We start from the raw sequence: 23642 nt of genomic DNA, 5'->3' as shown, positions 1-23642 counted from the left end.
TGGCAGCCATGAGAAGGAAAAAGATAGCAAGGAAGACCGAGAACGAAGTGGAGAGATAAGGTTAGAAGATACGCAAGACTGACTTGTCTTGACACGACACGACACGACAACGACACGACGAGACGATGAGACGAGAACAGCAAAGAACAGAACACGTTGTGTGGAGGGAGATAACTGGGCGAGACCAGACGAGAAGAGACTACATGTAACGAAACATATGTTTATCAGAGAACAAACCTTCTAAAACGAGTAAAGCAGGTTTAGATAAACTGCTTGTCAAATATGTCGAGAAGCTGCAATAATAATCGCCTTGATCCTCATATTGAAAGCTGTCAATCTTCAGTTGGCTTCCATATCGTTCCATTGACTTTCCGTTCTTAAACCACGTGATCTTCACTTGTAGTGGACTTGACGCGTTACATGTTAATACGGCTGGAGCGTCCTTCTTTAACGTCTGGGAGACTGGGTTTAAGGTAACCTTCGGTGGACCTACATGGAACAAAATATGTATAACTACTCGGCCATTACAAACAAAAAATAAACAACAAACGGGCCATCAAACAGACACAACTCAATCAAAGAATAAAGGTAGGCAGGCAGACAGAGATACATACAGACACGGGCCGACTGATGGACAGACTGAAAGACAAACAAACCACAGACAGACAGACAGACAGACAGACAGACAGACTGACTGACTGACTGACTGACTGACTGACTGACAGGCAAAGTATAATGTGTATAATGTAACCTCTTCCGAAGCGTATACGAAAAGTTAATTCGCAGAGGGAAAACTTCCTAGAATTTTCATCAGTCTTACACAATGAAAGGTTCGAAAATAAATTGAAGCCGTAGCACTACCCATCGTATGACGTGACCGACTTAAAATAATGGTATGCGACTCAAACTCAAGAAAAAGTTAACGATCAAGTGAAACACATGACCTACCAATACAACTTGAGTACTTCTGCATCACAGCTGACATATCGTGAGGATCAAAGGAGCAGTCCGCTTTCAACTTCTCACTTGCATTAAGCTTCTCCTGCCAGTTATACAAAGGTTCTAAGCACTGTGCACTTGGGCACGATGGGTCGCCACTGGCCCGTACGGGCTCTAAAGGATCATCCTTGGTACAAAATTTTACAGCTTTGTTATATGATGTCCTGATATCTTTGCAATCGTCGCGTGAAATAAATTTAAAATTTGCCGTGTTTTCAGTTTTTCCCCACTGGTCGCTGTCTGTCACGCGAATTTTCAGATCAAATTCGTCTCCATCCTTAAACACGAAGTCTTGCGTTACTTTTAGTTGCCCACTCATACGATGAATGCAAAAATAATTCAGTGGCTCGATTGTGCCCGCCTCCTCGCACACGTCAGCAATGTAACGCCGTCGTCGCTTTAGGCTGCCGCGTGACTGCTGTCGTGGTGTTTTGACATTGTCAATGTAGAATATAAAAGGTTGAACAAGAGAAGCCAGTTTCCCTGTAACGGTAACATTCGTGACAACAGTTCCTGGCTTGATATCATACGGCAGGTAAGCTGTCTGGTCACGGAGCTGCAGAGGATTTGTGTCTGCGAAGAAAAAATAAGACAAAATATTAAACGGGGCTGTGAACAGTTTAGTTCAACTGCTGTTGGAAGAACTTGAAAATTCTTTCGGAGCAAGTTGCGTCACGCATAGCTTCGTCACGTAAGGCGAATCTTCAGGAAAATTAGGTCAAGTTTGCCGTTCGTAATCCGATTTAATCTTCCTATCAGGGGGGAAAAATGACCATCAAATTCAGTGAAATATAAAAATAACCTCTTAAAACAGTGAAGGAACATTTCATTAACACAGTAAATAAAAAAGAAGGTACGGATGGCCAAAAGTAACGAAGATTGAAACGGATTGCGATATAAGTTTCTGAAATATTGTTGGGCTGAACAGTTTGCAAAGTTAATCTTGTTTCCTTGTGACTTTAAACTTTAACACCCGGAAGACAAATTTGGTTTCAATGAAGCTATAGTTTTGACATTTAGATCCATAGAAGTAATTCCTTTGCAAACATGGATTCATAGCGAGTATTAGGCAAAACTAAATAAAATAAACTTCGTGAAACAGTCCCTTTAACCACCCTTGTTTATTTTTTGGCCAATAATTACTTCTTTGGTGTTTTACTTCCTTAGAAAATGTTTTTGAGAAGTAATTTTGTGCATACGAAAACTAAAAACAAGATATTGTGACATACCTGAGCAGTTGGACTTGCTTGTCATCCCTGTTTTGCCGAACGTCTGTTTGTTTCCTGGACATTTCTTACATGACCTTTGACCTTGCTTTTCCTGATAAGTGTCGAAAGGACAACGCACACAAAAACTACTGGGAACGAAATGAAAACCAGGCACACAACCTGAAAAAAGGCGAAAAAAGGCTTAAATAGAGCTGTCCTATATACCACTGAAAGCAAATTAACATTAGCTATGTTTCAGCAGCACTACAAACTGAAAGTAAGGTAAAAAGTTAGTCCCAAGCTGGAGAAGATTTGGTAAGACTGGAGGTTCATTACGGCTACTCCCCTAGCCGGATGGGGTTCCCTTCAGATTGTGGGACTCTTCCTGCCATTCTTATCCTCAGACTCGCCCGTCCCTCTTAGCTCGTGTGGCCCTTGGGTAAGGAAACGGTGTTTCTAGGGACAACATTTTATGGCTAGTTTTTAACAAAAGGAATTTGATTCTAGCTAATCAAACCAATTATTTTAAAATCCCTTTTGTTGAAAAAGCGTTTAAGACAAAATCCGCCAGGGCGTCGAGTATAAATTGGTCAAAATTAGGTACCAAAATTATTCACATCTTATTGCAAACTTCTGTGTTACTGTTTGAAATATCTTATCTACTAGTTGTACCTATCGGTAAGTGCCAACGAGCGAAATACTCATGTTTGTTCATAAGAACAGATATTGAATGGTTTTTGATAGAACTATATTTGAAATGACCAAAATATGGTAAATTGTATTTTAGGTAATATGCGAAAAAAGTGCTATTTCTCTGGTGTTCATAAATGACACAGGCTTGATAGCCTGCGTAGCAGGCGCCGTAGTTTCCAGCGCGCGTATTCTCGCGATCGCGCACTCTTTTAAACACACTAAAAAACGTACACAGATGTCTGCTACGCAGGCTACAGGTTTGACAGATTGATAACTCTTGACAAATCTTTAAATTCTTTTCAACGTTAAAATGTCACAAAATGTAGGCAATAATTAATTAATCACTGTTTTTTAAATACAACACGCGATGGTTAAAATGTTTTCGTCCACAAAAGGGATAGTTGCATTTCAAGAACTTCTTATAAATCAAATCCCAAAATCAAAACTGCTAAGATGCTTTTTTTAAAAATAATTTTCAGTTATCAGAGACAGTAATGCACGGGTCAGATTTCAGTCTCGCATGCGAAGTGTCATGTTCAGTTACGCAAAACTTGAAAAATTTGAACAGAAAACAAAACTTGAACGGTCAAGGATTATTTGGAGACAAAATTTTTATTCAAGTTCACATTACATTTGCCGTTAGAAGCAAAAAACTTTTGACTTTCTTGTGTGTATGACATGCAGTAATTTTAGTGAGCGTCGCTTTGTATTGATGTTTAATATTCCTACGCGGAGCGAAAATGCGTGCCAAATAAAATATAAACGGTATTTGATTTGGAATAAATCATCGGTCAAACAATTACTATAAACACAATCAACACTAAAAGGAAGCATTTACCCGACTTCAGCATTCTCATAAGTCAAGAAAACTCTATTTGAAGTCATCAGTCCGCTTTTGATTTTCATGTCTCTCTTCGATCGTAAATCAAAGGACTCCAAAGTCGAAAGATTATTTCATCGCTTTGAAGACCTTGATGTTCATTTTTTCGTCGGTCGAATATTCTGTAGGGTATTCTCTTTCGATTTATAATTCCCTAAAGGTGTATTTATCGGTAAAGGGATGAATGACCACATTGAAAATTTTAACAGCGAGCCGCGTGGACGCCATTTTGGTCATTTGCTCTCTAGCAAGGAGTGAGAGACTGGGAACCAGTTGGGAAGAACAATACAACCCAAATATGGGGTTTACTTACACCCAAATATGGTAAAAAAAAAGTTCCTTACGCAGAACTTAAGATTTTCTCTGCCTATACACTCATACGCACACGGCTCTATGATTCTGCCGCCTCGACAGCCTCGCCTCTTGGCTCGGCTGTCTCGTTGGCAATAAAGAAATCATTTCTAACAACACGAAACATCGAAAACAAATTTCGAAGTTACACTGAATTCCACGTATGGTTTATTAAGAAGTTTGAAATTCGTTTTCTCAGGCTATGATAAAAAAAATTATTTGTGTTATCACGGATAATTTCTTAAATCTTTAGCTTTTAAAAAAGGGTAGAAAATAACGCAACAGTGTTTTAATTATTCTGGTCCTCGTTCGTTTTTTCTCCAACTAAAATTAATATTACTCGATTTCGTAATGGATTCCGTCTTACAACGGTTGATTTGATTAGAAGGATTTCAAATTCTTCTCCCTTGACAGCAGTGTCAAGGACTATAGAAGATCACTGTTTTCTTTGCACACCAGATTGTGACATAAGTCGTCGAAGCAGGGAAATCAGTTTTGAAACTTTACAATTAAAATAATCGCTAAGTAGTAAAAATATAAATAAATTGACTAACACCTTACCACATTTCTTGTTGGACACCTTGGTTGAGCCCGCGGCACAGCATGGCGGCGGTATATCCCCACCGCAACAGGATCTCTTGTCAGATATAGTAGTTGAATTGAATATTGAATATGTTCTGCCGTTTTTACTTATTGTAGGAGCAGTGTTGCCTATAACTCCATTGTAACTAGATTTCGCTGTGTTTATACAGTTTGTGAGCTTTGAGGAGACTTGATCATCATGCACACTACTCGAATCTGTAAATATCACTGGTACTTTGAAGAAAACACTGTCCACCCCTGGCAGAGAGGATGTTATTTCGTTCTTGGTAAGAATAACTCCACTGCATTGCGGAACAATTTTAATAAGGTTGGATACGCTCTTAAATGAGTCGGAAAACTCCGATTTGGTACTTTCAATGGTTTTACTTGTGAGGCCACCAGGGATCTGATAGTGAAAAGTGATGTCGACTTCGTAACATCTTTTAATATCGTAGTTAGCAATCAGTGACGCATCTGAAAAGAAACATAAAACACTGTTTAAAACCGCTTATGTTTAGAATAATACAGGAGAGGCACGTAGATATACACAAAACAGGGTTTTCCATGACAACTAGGGGCACATATTAAATGGATGAAAAGTAAAGTACTGTTGTAGATAACCAAAGAAGAGGTTCATCTTGATATTTTTCATCCAAAATTTTAAAGTTCATAGCCTATCATTCGTTTAATCCATCCCAAGGGTTTTCGGGTACAAGGGAACATGACCATAAAATAATTGGGAACAAAGGGAACAAAAGGAAAATAAAGCTGGAAACAAAAGCTGTGTTTCTGATATTATAGGGAACAGGGATCGTGCAAATCAACAAAATACTTTCAGGAAACAAGGGAACACGAGGGAAATTTTTTCTTGGGAAGAAGGCCCCCCAGGTCCTCATCCTTGAAATCAAAATAAAGTGTCCGCTCAGAAGAGGCGCCTATAGCATGGGCGGGACTACAACCAACTAGACGTTTTGGGTGATGTACGTTAACGGAAAGGTGCATCGTCTCTCGTATACAAGAACTCATGTCTAGCTTTTCCCCTTAGCCTGTTAGCAGTCTCAACTGGTCTACATTTGATTGATCTCAATAGGACTTTAACTACCAACAAACCCAAAGGCTCAAAGAGCCTATGCGCGCTATCTAACAACAATGAACTAGATACGGGCATTACGAACATTTTTAACAACAGCTCTTTCCCATTTCAACCTCGTTCAGGACATTCTTTATGACGAAAAAGCGGTTTTTAATTTTATGATAAACAAACAGTATTAATCAAAGTTAACTAATGAATTAATTGAGTGACATAGATTAGATAAATAGTGGAATGAAACACTCATTCATAACACACCAATCAAGCAAGTTATTTTATTAAATCCATTCCTCCAGAGAATTTGTTACAAATTTCGTTATATTATGCCATAACATTCCGGTAATAAGCCCCAACTCCCACCCTTGCTAGCCCGCGAGCAGGCTCTCTATTTGGGGGCAACGTGAATTGAACTCTTATTTTCGAGCGCCGTAAGCCCAAAGACTTATAATTAGATTTAGCTTTTAAAGAACGGCATACAATCGTCTAATTATAATCCTCGCACCATGTCATTAAAGTTTGCTCTGAGTAAGAGCAGTTCAGTGTAAATTTGGAGGCCGTTAAAGTTGCTTTGCGTCTCCCAAATACTTGACCAAGCATTTTTGAAACGCAAAACTCCTTCCAACAACGAGCGCCGCTCAGCAATAAATAGCCGCTCTCCCCCAAAATGTCAAAAATAAGCCCATCAACAAAGCCTTTGAACTAAACTAAGCCCAACGCTTATTATCGGATATTTATGGCAACTACTGAGTACGTTACTGTGTCTGACATCATCATACTTTATCAAAACTGTAAACTGTGTCGCTACCCATGTTAACAATTACAGTACGTCGAATTGTTATCATTATCAACTAGTGTAGTTGTTATAACTGTTACTGAACTTCAGTCTTCAGCCGGTAGGTATCACTCCTTTCTTGTAGCTCACACGGAAAAGATATTAAAAGCGTTAGCCACAAGGAGGTCTACAGGAAAAAATGTTATCAAAGCTGACTCACAGAGGCACATATGAGAAAACACGAGCGTGGCGTCACCAATACATCACTTACTAACAAACGTGTATACATCTTGTGCCCATGAACCACCTATTCCATTAACACATCTCGTCGAGCTTCCGTACTTTTTGTACGTCAGGTGAGCCTGCGGTCCTGACCAGCACTCTCCAGCGTTCTGCACTCCAAAAACTGAGTACCTAGCCTTCTCTGCAGCCAGAGCACACTTCTGAACAGCTTGGCTATCATGTCGCCAGTAACCAAGCAGTTTAGGCATGGCTCGGTTACCAGTGTCTTTAAAACATCCAATGCGGTAATAATTGACTGCCAGAGACAAAAGGGCAACGATTCTGAGGAGATTCGCCAAAGAATCGCATACTCAGAGAAGCATGGGCACGTATTGCGTACACACGATTTCTTTAGGACTGCAGAACTTTTGAATCGGAGTAGTTTATCATTTTGGTCGAGACGATACTCACAAATAAACAATAACCGCAGAGGCGGCGGAGCGTTTTGAAACGTGAAGGGGCCCATCGTACCTCAAGCCAAGCGCATACTACCCCCCGGTGGGGCAAAGCCCTTACAAAAATGTCTCAAAATGTCTTTAACAGTGTCCGGTGTGTCCAAAATCGATTTGTGACAATGCAGACCTCTGCTAGTAGCGTTTTGGGGAAATGAATTTCGTCGAGAGTCCTACACCATATTATCCCGACAAGCACGATCCTGATAAAACAATTTATCTTGACAAACCAGTTTTAAGTGCTAGCGATACTTTGGCACTGAAATGTGGGGGGTGGGGGGAGGCCGAGCCCCCCAAATTTTTGTTTGGGGGAGGGGGACTACAGCCCCCTCCTTGCTCCGCCGCCTATGAACCGCTACCATAACAGTTAAAACCCCGTTAACACGGGACCACACAAGTGCCCGGATTAACCTCTTAGCGAGTTTACGCGAAAATCGTCTTTTACACGCCCTTCCGATCAAAATAAATATTATCCTATTGTAGCTCGAGAGGGAACGGTTCATGGTATCGAAACCGAACTCCGAGAATATCGTACGTCACGAACGAAAGCCAATTGAAATAACCCTGCCTGGCGTGACGTAATTCATTTCAAAAGTATTTTCTCATGCGTTAAGCTAGAGTTAAGAAGTTGTCAAAATGTCTTGGAGCAAACAGAATATGTAATGTTGAATTGCGCGCGCTAAACGAATTGCTGAGGTGTGCAAGACCGTAGCGTAGCTACATTATGCTCAGAAAATTCTTTCTAGCGTCTCTACTGACAACAGAACTATCATGCTCGCATTTATGCCCAAAGAAAGTGATGTCTCGGTTACTTGCCTTTCACTGTAAATTGATGAGGCAAAAATCCAGTGACTTCCGTTGAATAGGTTTTTTTTTATATTAAAATATGTCATTTTCAAAAACGATTTAATAGTCAAAAAATATCAGTAAAATACCGCAAAGTACACAGGGAGCCCTCACATCCGTTAAGAATATGAATAAAAGATTAACCTACCTTTATCGCGCGCGTGTTTTGTGGCGGCCATTTTGAATTTTTAATACGCGCGCGGTCTGCTAGTGCGAGGTCTGGAACCGATATTACGGAGATCGCGCGGACGCTGCTCGGAGCTCTAAGAAAATGACAAGGGATGAAACTGAAATGATAGCGTTCCGAATTTCGCATAAGTTCAAGGGGAAATTTACTTCGTAATTTGACAAAAATTGCTCTGTGGGAAGAAGAAGCATTAAGCTAAACATATTTAAGTTTATTTAGCCCAAACGTTAAGAAGGTCTGTGATATTTTGGCGTTGTTTTAAACTACTCGCTTTCGCGCTATGTCTCTGCCAGTTGGGAGCCACGGAAGTGAAAAATGCGAAAAGTTGATTGACAGAATCGAAGCGGAAGTGAGAGCGTCGCTTGTTCTGATTGGTGTGCTTTAATTCCGGAAGTTCGATGATTTTATTCCGGAAATAGAATGCTGCCAAAGGCCAGGAAAACCCGATTTATGACGCCACAGTGGCGGGAAAGTTCGAAAAACTTTTATTTGGAATAATTCAGGAATTTTATCACCGAATATTACGTTAAGAAATTTCTTCCACCTGACAATATGAGGTACGTATAAATAGTAGGAGAAAATTTCGCCAATGTCAATTAACTCTAAGGTAATTTTGTGCTTTGAGACGCCGAGGTTCTCGTAATTGAGGACCTTTTCGGTACTGCGATTCAGATCAGCTTAAAAAATATGTTGCTGTTCGTTTGCCTCTAGCGTTTTGACTGACTGCCAAAAGAAAGTGCTGGATGTCGTTTTGGCTGGCCATAATACTTTTCTTGCTGGGGCCGCCGGTAGTGGGAAGTCTTTTGTCATGAAGCACATTTGTGAGCACACAAAGAAAACGGTTTTCGTCACAAGCACAACTGGGCGTGCGGCGAAGGTTTTAAACAAAGCAAAAACAATCCATTCTTTTGCAGGAATTGGTGACTGCCATGAACCTAAAGAGGTATTTTGTGTGTTTCATGTTTATCTGGCTGTTTATTTTTTTTGGTTTCAGAGAAATAACTGATATGTTTGAATATATGGGTGCACGCTACCGGTACACGAACATAACAATGCAATGTAGGAAATTTGTATTATTGTAGAAATTTCAAAAAATTTTTATGTAATATAATTGGTGAAAAGAGCCTGGTAAATTTCGTTATGTTATTGAAGCATGATATCCAAAGTTGAATTGTTCACAAATTATCCGGCTGAATATGGGCTCTGAAAACAAATCATTAAAACAGCTGAAGTTAAGGAGGAATCTTACGCCGGTCTTTCGGCTTTCTCAATGATCAAACATTTTTATACAATGTGCACGTCATGATGGATGAAATGCTAAACCATCAAAGCTTCTTTTTTGCAATACACATCTTGTGAAGAATTCTTTAACTCAAACATTTTCATTCAGCTTTTTGCTTTAGCGACTTTAACTGCCGAGAATGATGGATGGAAATGTTGATCGTTTAAAAGTGGCCGGTGGTTTCACGGGCCTTGAAACTTTGAGAAAAGATGAAAACATACACAAATTCATTCATCACAAGCGATAAATTGTTCGCTCTTTCACACAAAACCCGTTTAGGTCCGTTTCTGTATACCATTTTTTTCTTGGATTAATTAGATTGGGCCGACTTTTCTGTGCTGAATTTGCTAATACTTGAGTAAATCCGAACCATTTTGGGTTTTTTTTTCCACTGTACCGCGCGCCAAATCATTTGACATGAAATGGCATTTCATTCCACTTTACCTAAGGCCGATTTCTAGTTAAATGCTTGTGAAGCCACAAAACGTAGCCACTCCAAAATACGATATGACGATTTAAATCTGTTAGGTGATTCACGAGTGCTATAAACACGTACATGTAGATCTCAAACACAATCCTCTTTTTACGCTAAATACCATGCCGTGACCTAAGGTCAAGGTTACCGCGGCCGTGCAAGGTCAACTAATGTTTATGACCGGGAATTCAAATTGTTTTTATTTTAATTTTTGTAAATTAAAACTGTTAAAAACAACTTTGCCATTCAAAACCACGGTATGCAGATTTAAAAATGCTAAGCTACCTGTGGAAATCACATCTCTCTTCGTTAACACTAAAGCGCATTCGAGGAAAAGCCGCGAGTTCGTGACATCACGCTTAGGCCATCATTTAGTGTTCGACAAACCACAGCGTCTTAGTAGATCTTCACCGGAAAAGGCACTGTTTTATTCAAAATAATTTTAGTTCACCATGTTCAGAAGTAGAGAGAGCTTCTAGACACCGGTTCCACGGTAATTCGTTTATAAAGTAACAATTAATTCCTGTGTTGTCATCGGCTCTCGCTTGCGAAAATACGACTGCAAGCAGTCTCTTTTGTTTTCCTAGAGTGAGACCATGGATAGCAAAAGACGACGCATCGCTAAACGGCTAATGCGAGATTGATCAGTTAATGAAAAAACCCCCAAAGAATTCCGAAAGTGTTTAGAGTCCTAAAAAGAGGGTCTGTCCATTTCATGAGTTCGAGTTCGAGTTAGAATTTCGAACCTGTTTTCGAGTTGAGTTCGATTTCGAGTTAGAATTTCGAGTTCGAGTTTGAGTTGCTTGCGGTTTAATAGCTCCACTCTGGTTTGCTTGCAGTTAGTTCCACTCTGGTCTGCTTGCGGTTAGTTTTAGTTCTACTGCTATTTGCTTGCGGTCAGCACTCATTTGTTGATGGGGGACACTAATAACTCGAACTCGAAATTTCTAACTCGAACTCATAAATTCGATACACTCCTAAAAAGATCATTCAAAAAGAACTGAAACTCAAGTCGTTGAACTGATTAAACGAAAAAAATTTTTATCGCGAACGCTGTGGTTATTTCGCTCCACAAAAGCTGGGAAAAAACGTGTGAGTTCCGCGCTCTGCTTGAAAATACTGTACATCGTTCAACTTCAAAACATTTACCATTGCCTTCCAGTCATGCAGTCCTAGTTTGAGAAAAAGTCAGAATGCGACCCTTGTTTCGCTACAAAGTTTTGGACAGCACTCAGTCTCAAGCCGTTAACCAGCAAACGTGTAGACATTTGCTAGACCAGTCTTACGGCTCTACTCATTTAAAAGGTCGAAGACCGAATTTAACACAATACGGCCATGTGGCATGTACAAATGACACGAACGTAGGAGTCGTTTTTTACCTACCTTTAATAAATGGCTCTTTCAGTGAAGGTTTTCCACAAGACCAACACAACATCACGATGCACTGTATATTTCCCAACAGGTCCTGAACAATAAAGATGATGGTTTGCTTCATTTGAATAAGTTTTTAAGCCACGACTCAAGTGCAAACTGAACTTTGATATGATCAAGCTAGGCCGCGCCAAACCACGTCGCTTGCTGACGTCAGTGTTTTACGGATGAAAACCCAGCGCAAAGCCAAAAAAAAAGACATATAAGTTCTGAAAAGATCAGGATTCGAAAGTTTTTTCAAGACCTTATATTATAAAAAAAAAAGCCACGAGTTCCTTCTATTATGAGTAAATTTAAGTTACGTACACTGCAAAAGGCTTTAAGCTGTTGGATATTTCCATCAGGTCTCGGCACTTGTTCTTAATTACACTACAAAGCAATAAAAATCCTTCCACGACTTCCACAGGATATTCTGAACTTATGACCAGATTTTATCCGATCAGATTTTGAATAATTTTTCTAGAGCAATTTGATGCCAAATTTAGCTAAATATACCACGGCTGTGATCACCAGTAGCGTGCGCCAGGCCATATCACTTTGTCCGCACTTCATTTATGTCGGAGTGTTGTCGACATCTCAAAAAACGTCTTTTGGATGGTGATTCGTTTGTACAGAGGGTTTGTAGACGTTTTAATGGTTATTTTAACTTTTATCATTACTCAGGTGATCTTGGAAAAAGTTCTTAGACGTGAGAGCATAGTCAAGAGGTGGCGCGATACAGAAATCCTAATAATAGACGAAGTTTCAATGCTAAGCTTGCGAACCTTTGAGATTATTCATTTCATTGCTCAAGGAGTTAGGCAATCAAAGCAAGCTGTCGGGGGTGTACAAATAGTTGCGTCTGGGGACTTCAAGCAGTTACCACCTGTCTCCAGTAGTATCGATCCTGGTCGATACTGTTTCGAAAGTGTCATCTGGGAGGAATGCTTTCCCCATCTTCTCTTTCTGGACAAAGTCATGAGGCAAACAGATATTAAGTACCTCAATATGCTGAATGAAATAGCAGAAGGAGAATGTTGCGATGCAACTGAGGCGTTTATCAAAGAGTTAAGCCGACCGATCGACAAAGAAAAGTTAGGTGTAACTGGGCATATTCCAGAAGTTTATTCGCATAATGAGGACGTTGACTTCGTCAACACCCAGTACCTCAATAAGATTGAGAATCAAGTTCATGTGTTTGTGTCGCAAGATACTGGAAGTAAATGTCTGCTAGATAAACAAGTTCAAGCTGCACACACCCTACCGCTTAAAGTAGGTGCCCGTGTAATGTTAATTTGTAACATCAACGAATCGTTAACAAACGGCGAAATTGGAGAGATAATTAAGTTTGCGGCTGAGGATGGCCTTCCTATTGTTAATTTTCCGGAAGTAGGTCTAACGCAAAAGGTCGAGAAAGTTGTGTGGAAGCTTTATGACAAGGATGACTTTACGAAAGTGAAAGCCGAAAGATACCAAGTCCCGCTTAAGTTGGCTTGGGCCTTCACAGTGCACAAAGCACAGGGAATGACCCTTGATGCTGTGAAGGTTAATGTCTCGGGTATTTTCGCTCCGGGACATCTTTATGTGGCCCTATCCAGGGTAAGGTGCAGAGAAGCGATTCAAGTCGTGGGCTTCCGTAAGAGCAAGATAATTGGACTTCCGCAGTGCGTTAAAGAATTTTCGACCCGCCTTTTAACTTTAGACAATGACACACAACTTGACGTGAACAATCTCGCCTGTTGCCGGAAGAAAACAATAAATTTGATGTATTCCAGCAACGAGGAAAACCTGTTGGATGGCATTGATGAACCTTGTGATGACGTATTTTCAGAGGAGGATATCCGGGAGATGGATCAAATTGTGAATGGATTTTTTGATCAAGAGATAGAGGAACGTGGCACCGAGGAAGAAGTAGACCTTCGTGAGGTACTTGAAAATTTAAGTTTCGAAGAAGACCTAAGTAAGCCACCAGAAACTTTCAACTTCCTTTCGTTTATATCTGCTCTTAAAAACACTAGCTTCCTTGCACAGCAAACGCATTCGCTTGCATATAGCAAAAACTCTCTGTTTGATGCAATGCTAACGCCCGACTGCATTGATGCTGGAGAGTGCTTTGTCAAAATTCTCTGGAACCGACTGCATAACTGCATTAGGAAAGCTTTAGAGCCACACAGAAACGAGACTCTAAAAAGAAAGTACTTTAGAGCGCACTTTTCCGACGTGCATCTTTTAATTTTGAGTTCTGAACTTGAGAAAGAATTTCTCACTATTTTTGGAATTCCTCAAAGCCAAAAAAAGAAGGAACATTGGTCATGTTTGACGGACATCGCCTTCGCCATCAATGCTGCGATCATCCACGAAGCCTCCAAGGCAACATCAGATCACATCTCTACCCAGGCGCCAGTTTTTGTTGATGTAAATAGTTTGCCCGTCGAAATGAAAGGGAAAATTAGGTACTGTGGAGGTTGGGCGCTGGCGAAAACGCGTGATAAATTCCGACGGTACATCAAAGAAAATTTGTTTTCCAGTAAAGAATCCTTGCAAGGAAGAGTGAAGGAGTGCTATGTGAAGAAGAAAGCAGTCGATAGTCTGACATCTCCATCATCATCGATACACAGTTCTTCTGCGTTTCCAGAAACTTTGTCAATTACCGACCGGAGGCAATATAGTAAAGGAGGACTTACACACATCACTGATTTTGCCCACGAGTTTTTCTTGGCGTTGGAAGGGAAAAGAATTCAACTCATGAACAGCGAGCGAATCAAACTTTGTAAGTCAAACTTGGTATCATCCGCGATGGATATCGCACAAGCTGACAGCAGACTGCTCGAAACATGGAACAGTTGCCTTAGTGTATCGTGCGACGAAGACACAACACAAGCGTTGACTGCAGACCTCAGGAAGGATATTTACGATGACGTAGTGGAAAGATATTTTAAGATGGGTGCAGGCCAATTTCTGCGCGATTTTAGACGCGACAATCAAATACAACGCACGGAGGCACATAGAAAACGAGTGGCAGAAAAAGCAAAGAAAGATGATGCTAAGAAGTCCAAAATCACAATCCAAGAAGTTAAAGAAGACAAGTCAGAAGGCAAGGTTGTAACGCACAAGCAGCTGCAGGCACTATGCACAAAACACCCTAAAATATTTGAGAGTCGACTGTACAGTAAAAATGAACTTGCACCCTTCTTCGCGGCATATGGTATCATTTTCCGCAGCAGTTTTACGAAAGCAAGACTGAACGAGATCCTGATTGCTGAAATCATGAAACATGATTTTATTCCGAACATACAAGCACTGGACTGACTTTCTCGTGTACTGGAACATGAGAACATTGAATAACTAGGTAAGACTAAGATAGGAACTAATGAAAATTATTTGTTCTAAAAATTTACAGGCGGGACGTGTGTCACTCCCTAGTGGAGGACGCCCAAACTTTTAACGTACGTTGCTTAATAGCAGTGTGTGTGACGGTAGTGTACCCCAGCTGTCCCCGAAGAGGTGATCCGTCTGAAGACGTGCCTGTCAGTTGGAGAAAAACTATGTACAAACTATAAACATCTAGCACAATAAAACGGCCTTTGTCTTTTGCCCCTGCTTGTGTGGGACAGAGGGCGGGGGGGGGGGGGGATAGCACGGCGAAGAAATCCGTCCGAAACATTCTCGATACGGACTGGGTTAGGATTGCGTTACACTTAGTGGACGCAATTATTGTAGGCTGTTCCAAGCTCATGGCACGAAACTGAAGTCGGAGCTGTATGAATTTTCGAATTATGGTTCAAGCCGTGATCAAAAGTTTTGGATGATCCTGAGACAAGAGAATTGAGGAGAGTTATAACGACGCATTTCGCAATTTCCAATATCGATCTCTCAAAAGGTAACAAAGAAAGAAAAAAAATCATTAATATTGCCTCGGAAAATAAAGAAAAAACGAAAAAAATAGGAATGAAAATGAGAATCCAATAATTCTTGCTTTTTGCCAGTGGGCCTTAAATATTTCACTTTACCTACGGATTGAAACCTCACGGCAGTGGCATCAAAAGCCACTTCGATTGTCTCCCAGACCCAGCTCGTCGCGCGCTCGCTTGAGCCTGGAACCGGATAACATTATTTTAGCCTAAGAATTTTCGCCAAATAATTGGTTCCAAAATTTATTGTGTGAAGCAAAATACTTCAGTTTCAATACTTGATCCTTTTTGGCTTAGAAAATGAAAAACTTGAAGTTTTACCAGTGTTAGACTTGGAAGTGGAGCATGTCTGCCCCAAAAGAATACTGTTGATGGTTGGACCATACTGGCAGTAGGTAGGGTTGCTATTTTGTCCATTGCCTCCCCTAACCTGGCAAAAAATATTTTCTACCAGGTCACTGTTTACAAACATTGACTTAATAACGCAACCAGGATTCAGCTGAAATGAAATGTGGCAAATTTGTTCAAAGCCAATAATCATGGACTTCAAATCAAATAACAGCTTATCGGAAAAAATTAATTTGTTCCTTTCTGATGCATTTAGGTCAACTCTTCCACTGACTTCTTCCTCCCAATCTTCAATCCACTTCAAAACTCTCCTGTTCTCGATGAACCTCTCATCTTCGGTGCTTGCATACGGCAGTGGACTTGTGAAATTTTTTACTAAAATGCTGGTCATTTGCAGGAGTTCCACAGTCGAGTCCAGGTGTGTTGACTCTTTTTTGTGCTTCTTGAGATCATTCTGATGTGCCTATTAGAGATGACATCAATCTTATAAGTATTCTCAACATTTCTATTGAACTACATTTCACCAAATAATGAAAATTAATAGGATATTGCATTCTTCTATTCTATTAGTTTTCATGATCACATTTTTTTTAATATTAATGACAGCTTTTATTTACATCACGTTACAATATATTACAATGCTAACGATAACAGACGGGTCACAGAAAAAAAAGGAAAGAAAAAAAAAGTAACATCAATATTCACACACAAGATCTAATTTACATACAATGCATTCAATAAGCTAATAAGATGAAAGGTCATTAGCACTTAAATGTATTTAAAAAAAAAAATGATCACAAATTTACAAAATCAGAAACAGTTATCAAGTTCAATAGAAGTATTTTGATCGACAAAAAAATTAACTATAATTAGAATTATTTTCAGTGGTTATCTATTAAAGCCTGACCTACTAGTGTGTAGGAAGTGGATGCTTGTGGGAGATATTTACAAAGCTTTAATATCATTACCTTAGGAGAATTTTACCCGAGAGTATTGTTAATGCAGCCCACAGTTTCATTACTGCAAAATCTCAAATATTAATGAAGTCATGTATTGTTAATCATCCCCTCGACAACCTAACATTAAGAAATTATAGTTTTGATAAGGAGAAAATGAAAGAGCGTAACATTTGAGTGTAATGACTTTAGCTCAGCTGACTTTGTCAGAAAATTAAGAATTAACATTTGGCTGAGGAATTAACACTTGGACAATTGAACTATACATGTATGTAATGTTATCTGAGACAATATTGGAACCTTACCTGAAGTAATTCCAACATTTTATCATTCAGGACATTTTCAGCCAAGTGATTGCGCATTCGGGTTGCATAACCCAACGTGAAGTGATCTTCATTAAGTTTCTCATGGATTTTAAGGGATGGGTTATTCTGGTCCCATTTGTAGGCTTCTTTGAGATGAGACCAGTACACCGGCTTTCCATGGAGCAACAAATTTCGTGATGTCCCACTTTTGGAGCTCTTCTCAATGTTATTCCGTAATTTCTTGAAGTTGTGCTATTATAGGAGACAAGAAGTCTTCATTATTTGAAAAGTTATAATGCCTTAACTTAATAGGTTTTATACCTGGGGTTGGGGGGGGGGGGTGTTGGGGAAGGAGAGTTCCAAAAAAATTGGTCAAGGGTGTGGCCCACCTCCCAAAACCCTAACCTATTATATGACCAAAATCAGCAATAATCTCCCTCCCCTATTAATGACCTGATCAAAAATCTGATTCCCGTATTTATAACCTGACTCTTACTAATCAATACCCTGTTTCAGACCTTTAAAATTAGTTCCCTAGTTCAGACCAATGTTAAAGATAATTTGTGCAGGGATTTTTTTGTTGATGGTCTTACTGATTATGGTGAAAAGGTAGCTTCTTTTTAAAGACATATCCATATCAAGACTGGATGGCAAAAGCCATACCATATTTATGACCAAAAGGGATGAAAACCCTACCCTTTAATCGGATTTTGAAGCTGTTTTGATATTTAGTAAAAAGTTTGATTGAAATATTTATGGCAAAGAAATGAAATTTCATATATAATTTGAAATTTATAAACATGTCTCAATTGATATTACCAGTAAATACTGAGTAATAAGCAAATAAAGAACATTAAACATTCTTGAATGCGGCGGTTCTCAAAAGCTACATTATGTTCTTTTTCAAAGCTGTGAAGTACATATTATATAATTTAAGATAATTACTTGCAATTATACATACTTCACAAATTAGAGCACTACTTAATGTAAAGATTTGTTAATGTTGCTACAACATTTTGTTAAACTTACCGAAGAATCTAGAAAAAACACAAGAGGTTGTCCAGTGTGTATATTTGTTGTTGTGTATTTCTCCCTTACAGCATCCTTTCCTTTGAAGTGCATTTGTATGAATGAACGGTTTGCCTGACCACCATCACAACAGCCATAGATGACACTAAATCCTGCCATTTCCAGCCATCCAACCGTCTCCCAGAATTTTATGTACAAAGTTGATGGGTCAACTTCACGAGTCGGATAATGAGAAAAAGGAAACGAAAACCAGTGTTTCCCAGGTAAACAAATTGGAGAACATGTGTTGCAGTTTGCACTTTAGTCTCACCTGCAATAGGCATATAGTAGTAGCACCAATTAACACATAATAGTAATAATACATCGTTTCCATTCATTGATAAATTAGAAATCTAAGAAATGTAGACATTTTGCGAGGTATAATTCTGAATCAATTTTCAATTGAAACTTAGGTCCGGCGGAAGAAGAGCTGGAGTGATTTTTGGCTAAAATTCAACATCGTCAAAACAACTTCAAATTTTGCATGTTAAGTGCCTCACAGACATGCTAAATTTTATTGACTTAATGCAAATAAGCAACACTAAAGTTCTGCAAAAAGGGCTATTAAATTTATTACCTGTCTGAATCAAGTTCATGTCATCATATTCAGATCCAAGCATAACAAGCCCAACCAACTGCCACTTGCCATTACAGGATTTCATCTGAAGGTCCTCCTAATGCAACAACAGATTATGAAATGATTAAAACTTAAAAACAATACTTTTGTCAGTACTTATTTACAACTTCAATAATATTAGCACTAATAAGAACAATGTTGAACATAGGCATATGAGGCGGGGTGCCAAAATATTTTGGGCAAAATGCTTTGAATTCAGGCAATTCTTTAAGCCGAGAGAAAAAATAGAAAATAAGCCGAAAAGTTTAGTCAACATAACATTCCAAACGAATTACATCAACAAGGAATGTATTGGAAATTTACCAAACTAAGTGGTTCAAAAGTCCAAATTTCTCATTCATCTGCTTTTGTTTCCTCTCACAAATTGCTATAATCATGTTCGACTTTTCTCGTAAATTCTGTGTGAGCCCTCAGTTTGATTCAGTTGCAATCAGCTTTTTCCTAGCTTGAGCATTTGTGCACGGTGGATTTAGTGCAAGACCTTGAAACAAAGCTGTTTTAAAATTAATGTAATGAAGCTAATGCTAAATTGACTTAGATGTTTAATTCTCAGGGCTTAGCTTAAAACTTTGAATGAAATGTTTTAAATGGGGGGAAAACAATGTAAGTTATGGCTCCCCAAAATTAATTTAATTTTTGCTGAATTAAAGTGCATAAATAAAATATTTTTGAGAAAGGATTCAGTGTATTGACACCTTCAGACAACACCACGAAATTAATTAAAGAACGTAAAGCAAGCAGACATAGTTTGTACACAACTATTTCAAATTATGCATGTTTTATTTTCTATTTAATATGCCTCTTTTTTGTCTTTCAACCCATGCCATTTTTTTTTCAGGCAAAAAGGTCTCAGATCCCCAGGACCGAAGGTGCCCATGCATATAGGCCCATGATTTTTAATGGAGTTTTGAAAGTATAATCAGACAATTAATACCGTACATACTTGGTGGTTTGGTTTTGGTTTTATGACACTCAATTGAAAACCACTTTTATTATTTGTTTCTTGCCAATAAATCATGGTTAGTAGTGAACATTTCAGTCACATCAAAAACACTCTAACTGTGATCATGATAATAGCAAAAAAATTGCCAAGAAGAAGCACCTGTATTGCCATTTCATCTAGTATAACACCTCCAATTTTTCCTGCTGTGCCAATATTTTTCTTCTCTGCCTCATGAACCATCCACTGGAGAACATCTTCATTACAACCAGGTTCTTGACTGGTTATATTTTTGTGATATTGTAAAAGCCTTCCGGAAGGAAGCTTCAACATTCCACTTCTTTGGAGCTCTTCATAGGCTTTGGGGCTTCTACGCCATATTGAGAGACACAAACTGATGACTCTGTAAGAAAGAGTAACGGCTTGAAGTTGCCAAATTATAGTATTAGCAACAACAAGGGTGAGTCTACAAATAAATTAACACCTTGCTTGTTCCTGCCAGCTGTGTTGAGATTAATGGACCGAGAGAAATAATAGATTGATTAAACTTAGAAGAATAGAAAAATCATTCTTCTAAAAGTTCCAGGGAAATGATTATGTGAAAATGGATAATTAACTGCTTTCTAGAAGTCAAGGGAATGGATCATGCAATCAGAAGCAGCTTTCTATACTATAATTTCTGTCACAAAAGTTATGACTTAATTTGGGACACTGTCACGAGCATAACTTCAAAAAATTCAACAGCCCAGAACCATGTTTACACCACTGGAGACCTATTATAACGTTACAGTGGTCAAGTTTTCTTAATAATATAAACCAGTGTGCTGACGATAAATATAGTACAGCACTGCTCAAAAGTAGAGTGATATCACTGTGATAACATCACATGAATAAGTGCTCAATTAAGATGTTTTAATTAATTTTGGTAATTGCACTACGAGTGCAATTTGAAAAAAATTCCAAATATTACAAGTAGTGTAATTTTATTACTTATTAATTGCTTAAGCTTTCATAACTAAGAAAATTTTGAATGTATCAAAACATTAATTTTCACTGCAAAACAAATTGAAAACAATAAATTGGTCTGCTTTCAGCCAATCACAATGAAGTAATTTTCTCAGTCATATAATTAATCTGTTTTTATGCAGTAAAGTATTTAATTATTTGGAGCAGTTTTTAATTGAGTGTCAAAAGTAATCGGGCAATTTCATGTATTCTGTTTGTGGTTTTGTTTTTACTATAGTTTGAAATTCACTGTTTATTCCAATCAGTAAGTAATTATTTTGGTTTTGATTTTACGACACTCAATTGAAAACCGCACTATTTATTTATTTATTTATTTATAATAATCTTCATGCCATATTTCAGACTTACTTTGGATGCCATCGGTGACCTGTCGGGCCTTTGCTGTGAAGAGCATTAGCTTGCGCTTCCCAAAATATGCGCATTCCCTCAGGTAACTCTTCATTTACTACATTGTTAAACAAGGAAACAAAGTCCTCATGGTCAGACTCTTCAAATTCTTTCATTTCTAATTCAATTCTACGATACTTTTCTCTCCTTTCCAAGTTGACACGTTTTTTCTTCTCGTCATGGAGTTTTTCAATTAGTTCTTCCCTTGACATGAGGGTTTCAGGTTTCCTGCTCTTTTCCTTCTCTACTTGAACATGGCTTTGCTCCTTAGCAGCTGCCCTAGTTGATCTTTTTAAACCATAGCAGTTTTCACACATTGCGCATTTGGACGTTGGAGCATAGACAAGGCTGCATTCTGGAGACCTCACCCTTAACTTGACAATTTCTGTGTTGTCCAAGATCCACTTCTCAGTTACTAGTTCTACAGAACTTCTCTTAAGAATTTCCCCATTCGAGATGGGAAATCCTTTACAAATGTCTACTTTAGAAAGTACAGAAAAAAGAATATCCAAAGAACTCTTCTTTGAAATCTCTGATACAATGTTGTTGATATTCTCTTTGGAAACTATCTTTCCCATAACTTTCAGTTCGAAGGACCAATCTTTAAAAATAGAAACTTCTTGCAAAACTTTACGGTCATTACATATAAGTAAAGGAACAACTCTAATGAACTCTACTGCATTTGCACTGACACTTGATTTTAACCACTCAGGGTGACTGTAGTTGAGGGTATAAGAAGACCAAGATAGAAAACTTCTGTCAGGTGGACAAGAGTCGCAGTCACGGGGATAATTATTCTTCTGTAGCCCAAGATAGACACGAGTAGCTGGCTTCCCTCTTTCAGTCCTCCGTTTGATTTTCGTGACATTTGGGAAGACCTTTCTAATTACACGACCAAACGCACTCGCATCTACTGGCTTCAAATCCGGGCAGTTTTCTTTCGCCTGCCAACCATTCGCCAAATACCTTTCGTACAACTCCGCACAGGGCACATAACTTCTTTCATTCGCTTCGCTGTAATTTTCAACCAGCCTAGTTTAAGTCGAGAGAAAAAATTTCAATGCATGACTGACGCGTACACCATCGATATTCATTAAAATTCGAGTAGCCAACTAAGCCTCTTGAACTTAAGTACTCACCATTCCGTTATTTTAAGTTTGTTTGTCGACTCAATGTTGATTCCTTCATTTTCCACAGCGCTAGCTAAATTACTCTTCAAATCATTTGCAACATTAAGAGGACGCCATTGGTCCGCCATGTTGAACGCACGTCACGCAACCCGCATTTTGACTTCCGGTCTTTTATTTCCATCTTATTTCCGTTCCCCCCAACTGGCAGAGACATACGACGAAAGCCAATGAGAAGTTTCATCCCTTGTCACTTATTTATTCTCGGTGAGCGATCGGATCCTCCGAGAATTTACGAATTCTGCCGCCCGTCCCAGACTTCCGTAATATCGGTTCCAGACCTCGCACTAGCAGACCGCGCGCGTATTAAAAATTCAAAATGGCCGCCACAAAACACGCGCGCGATAAAGGTAGGTTAATCTTTTATTCATATTCTTAACGGATGTGAGGGCTCCCTGTGAAAGTAGAGTTATTATGCTCGCATAATTCTTGATTCCCAAAACAAAGTCATCAGTATATCGTGCTCGAATTTTCTGCCGGCATATTAATAAGTCTGCGTTAACTATTCCAGCCCTGCAAAAGGATCCTACAACGCGTTAGTTCGCGTTTGCAGTTTCCTAGATCTGCAATTTTCTTTAAAACCAGTTTTAGCTAGTTTTCCGTGGGATGATGAAGTGTAAAGCCTGGTTTTCACTAGCGACGCAAGCACAAGTGCAATCACGCAAAAACGGACAATTTTTGACCCTTGTACTTATGCTTGCCGCAAGCACAAGTACAAGCATCAAAATACAATGCGCTTGTGCTTCTGCTTGCGTCGAAGCCGTTTTCACGGTGAAACAAGACCTGTTATCCTTGCGCTTGTGCTTGCGTCGCTAGTGAAAACCAGGCTTAAAAGTCACAAAATATCACTATAATGCCGCAAAGTAGGACTATTATTCCGGCATAATTCTTAAATTTTTGAACCGTGGTATTATGCTCGAAGTTGTTTTAGCACAATGCAGCCTACGTCAATTAAGCTACCTGTTTATCAACACGTCTTTCCGTGACCACATTTTTCTAGCCTTTTCTACAAGCCTACGGCTGAATTCAGTTGGTCATTTTCACTATAAGATGCTTAAATTGCTTTTAAACATAATTGCTTCAAGTACCTAAAATTCAATGGAGCTACTAATTATTTACCATAACTGCATGCCTAATGGCTTCACCCTTTCAGTACCAAACTTGAAAGAGAAATTCTCTTAACTGTATGCTAATATTTCTTTTAATGTCAGTTGGGAGAATTTGGTGATGTATCAAGTCAATATCTTCTGATTATTTTCTGTTTTCTCATCACCTGTCTGCTTGACAATGTACTGATCTTGTTAGGAGAACTTAGATGCCCATCAAAAATTCTCAAAAAAAACACGGAGAGAAAAACTGTGCCAGCTA

At 38.9% G+C, this 23642-nt stretch overlaps 4 protein-coding genes across 7 annotated transcripts in view; 1 reads left to right on the top strand and 3 right to left on the bottom strand.

Moving 5' to 3' along the window:
• Positions 1-23642, bottom strand: part of LOC144628275 (adhesion G-protein coupled receptor G6-like) — a 37150-nt gene that overhangs the window by 8947 nt on the left and 4561 nt on the right. For 2 of the 3 annotated variants that reach the window (XM_078486346.1, XM_078486345.1), the window contains 5 exons: positions 6847-7113; positions 4693-5187; positions 2229-2387; positions 949-1572; positions 238-489 (listed from right to left, as the gene is read on the bottom strand). In XM_078486346.1, the coding sequence (XP_078342472.1) occupies positions 238-489; positions 949-1572; positions 2229-2387; positions 4693-5187; positions 6847-7113 (1797 nt within the window). The remainder of the gene's footprint in view (positions 1-237; positions 490-948; positions 1573-2228; positions 2388-4692; positions 5188-6846; positions 7114-23642) is intronic. The other variant, XM_078486347.1, reaches the window with a different exon arrangement.
• LOC144628311 (uncharacterized) lies at positions 13258-19938 on the top strand. 2 transcript variants are annotated; one of them, XR_013566237.1, is made up of 4 exons: positions 15679-15815; positions 16025-16186; positions 18130-18321; positions 19573-19938. XR_013566237.1 is itself a non-coding variant. In XM_078486399.1 (2 exons), exon 1 carries the CDS (start codon positions 13274-13276, stop codon positions 14816-14818), a length of 1545 nt encoding a protein of 514 aa, XP_078342525.1. In that variant the 5' UTR covers positions 13258-13273; the 3' UTR covers positions 14819-14858; positions 16025-16261. The 2 variants fall into 2 exon arrangements, 1 of the variants encoding a protein (XP_078342525.1); XM_078486399.1 differs by lacking the exons at positions 15679-15815; positions 18130-18321; positions 19573-19938 and adding an exon at positions 13258-14858 and having other exon boundaries at positions 16025-16261.
• On the bottom strand, positions 15692-18217 carry LOC144628348 (uncharacterized). The gene is made up of 3 exons (XM_078486449.1): positions 18059-18217; positions 17030-17281; positions 15692-16231 (listed from the first exon to the last, which is right to left on the bottom strand). The coding sequence occupies exons 1-3, from the start codon at positions 18215-18217 to the stop codon at positions 15692-15694; spliced, it is 951 nt and encodes a 316-aa protein (XP_078342575.1).
• Positions 18231-22664, bottom strand: LOC144628310 (uncharacterized). Its single transcript, XM_078486398.1, has 5 exons — positions 22227-22664; positions 21049-22119; positions 19837-20077; positions 18675-18771; positions 18231-18368 (listed from the first exon to the last, which is right to left on the bottom strand). Exons 1-5 carry the CDS (start codon positions 22343-22345, stop codon positions 18247-18249), a joined length of 1650 nt encoding a protein of 549 aa, XP_078342524.1. The 5' UTR covers positions 22346-22664; the 3' UTR covers positions 18231-18246.

Source organism: Oculina patagonica, chromosome 10 (assembly GCF_052425735.1).
Source record: "Oculina patagonica isolate OP01 chromosome 10, crgOcupat, whole genome shotgun sequence".
NCBI lineage: Eukaryota > Metazoa > Cnidaria > Anthozoa > Scleractinia > Oculinidae > Oculina > Oculina patagonica.
The sequence above is the reverse complement of the archived record's forward strand: the minus strand, read 5'-3'. Positions and strand labels throughout refer to the sequence as shown.

Coding starts and splice junctions, on each gene's coding strand:
- LOC144628311 (XM_078486399.1), top strand. CDS start 13,274: ATGTATTCCAGCAACGAGGAAAACCTGTTGGATGGCATTGATGAACCT.
- LOC144628348 (XM_078486449.1), bottom strand. CDS start 18,217: ATGGCAGGATTTAGTGTCATCTATGGCTGTTGTGATGGTGGTCAGGCA. Junction 17,282..18,058: donor TGTTTTTTCTAGATTCTTCG/GTAAGTTTAACA, acceptor CTCCTATAATAG/CACAACTTCAAGAAATTACG. Junction 16,232..17,029: donor AAATGTTGGAATTACTTCAG/GTAAGGTTCCAA, acceptor CATCTCTAATAG/GCACATCAGAATGATCTCAA.
- LOC144628310 (XM_078486398.1), bottom strand. CDS start 22,345: ATGGCGGACCAATGGCGTCCTCTTAATGTTGCAAATGATTTGAAGAGT. Junction 22,120..22,226: donor AAACTTAAAATAACGGAATG/GTGAGTACTTAA, acceptor GACTTAAACTAG/GCTGGTTGAAAATTACAGCG. Junction 20,078..21,048: donor GGTCACCGATGGCATCCAAA/GTAAGTCTGAAA, acceptor TCTTTCTTACAG/AGTCATCAGTTTGTGTCTCT.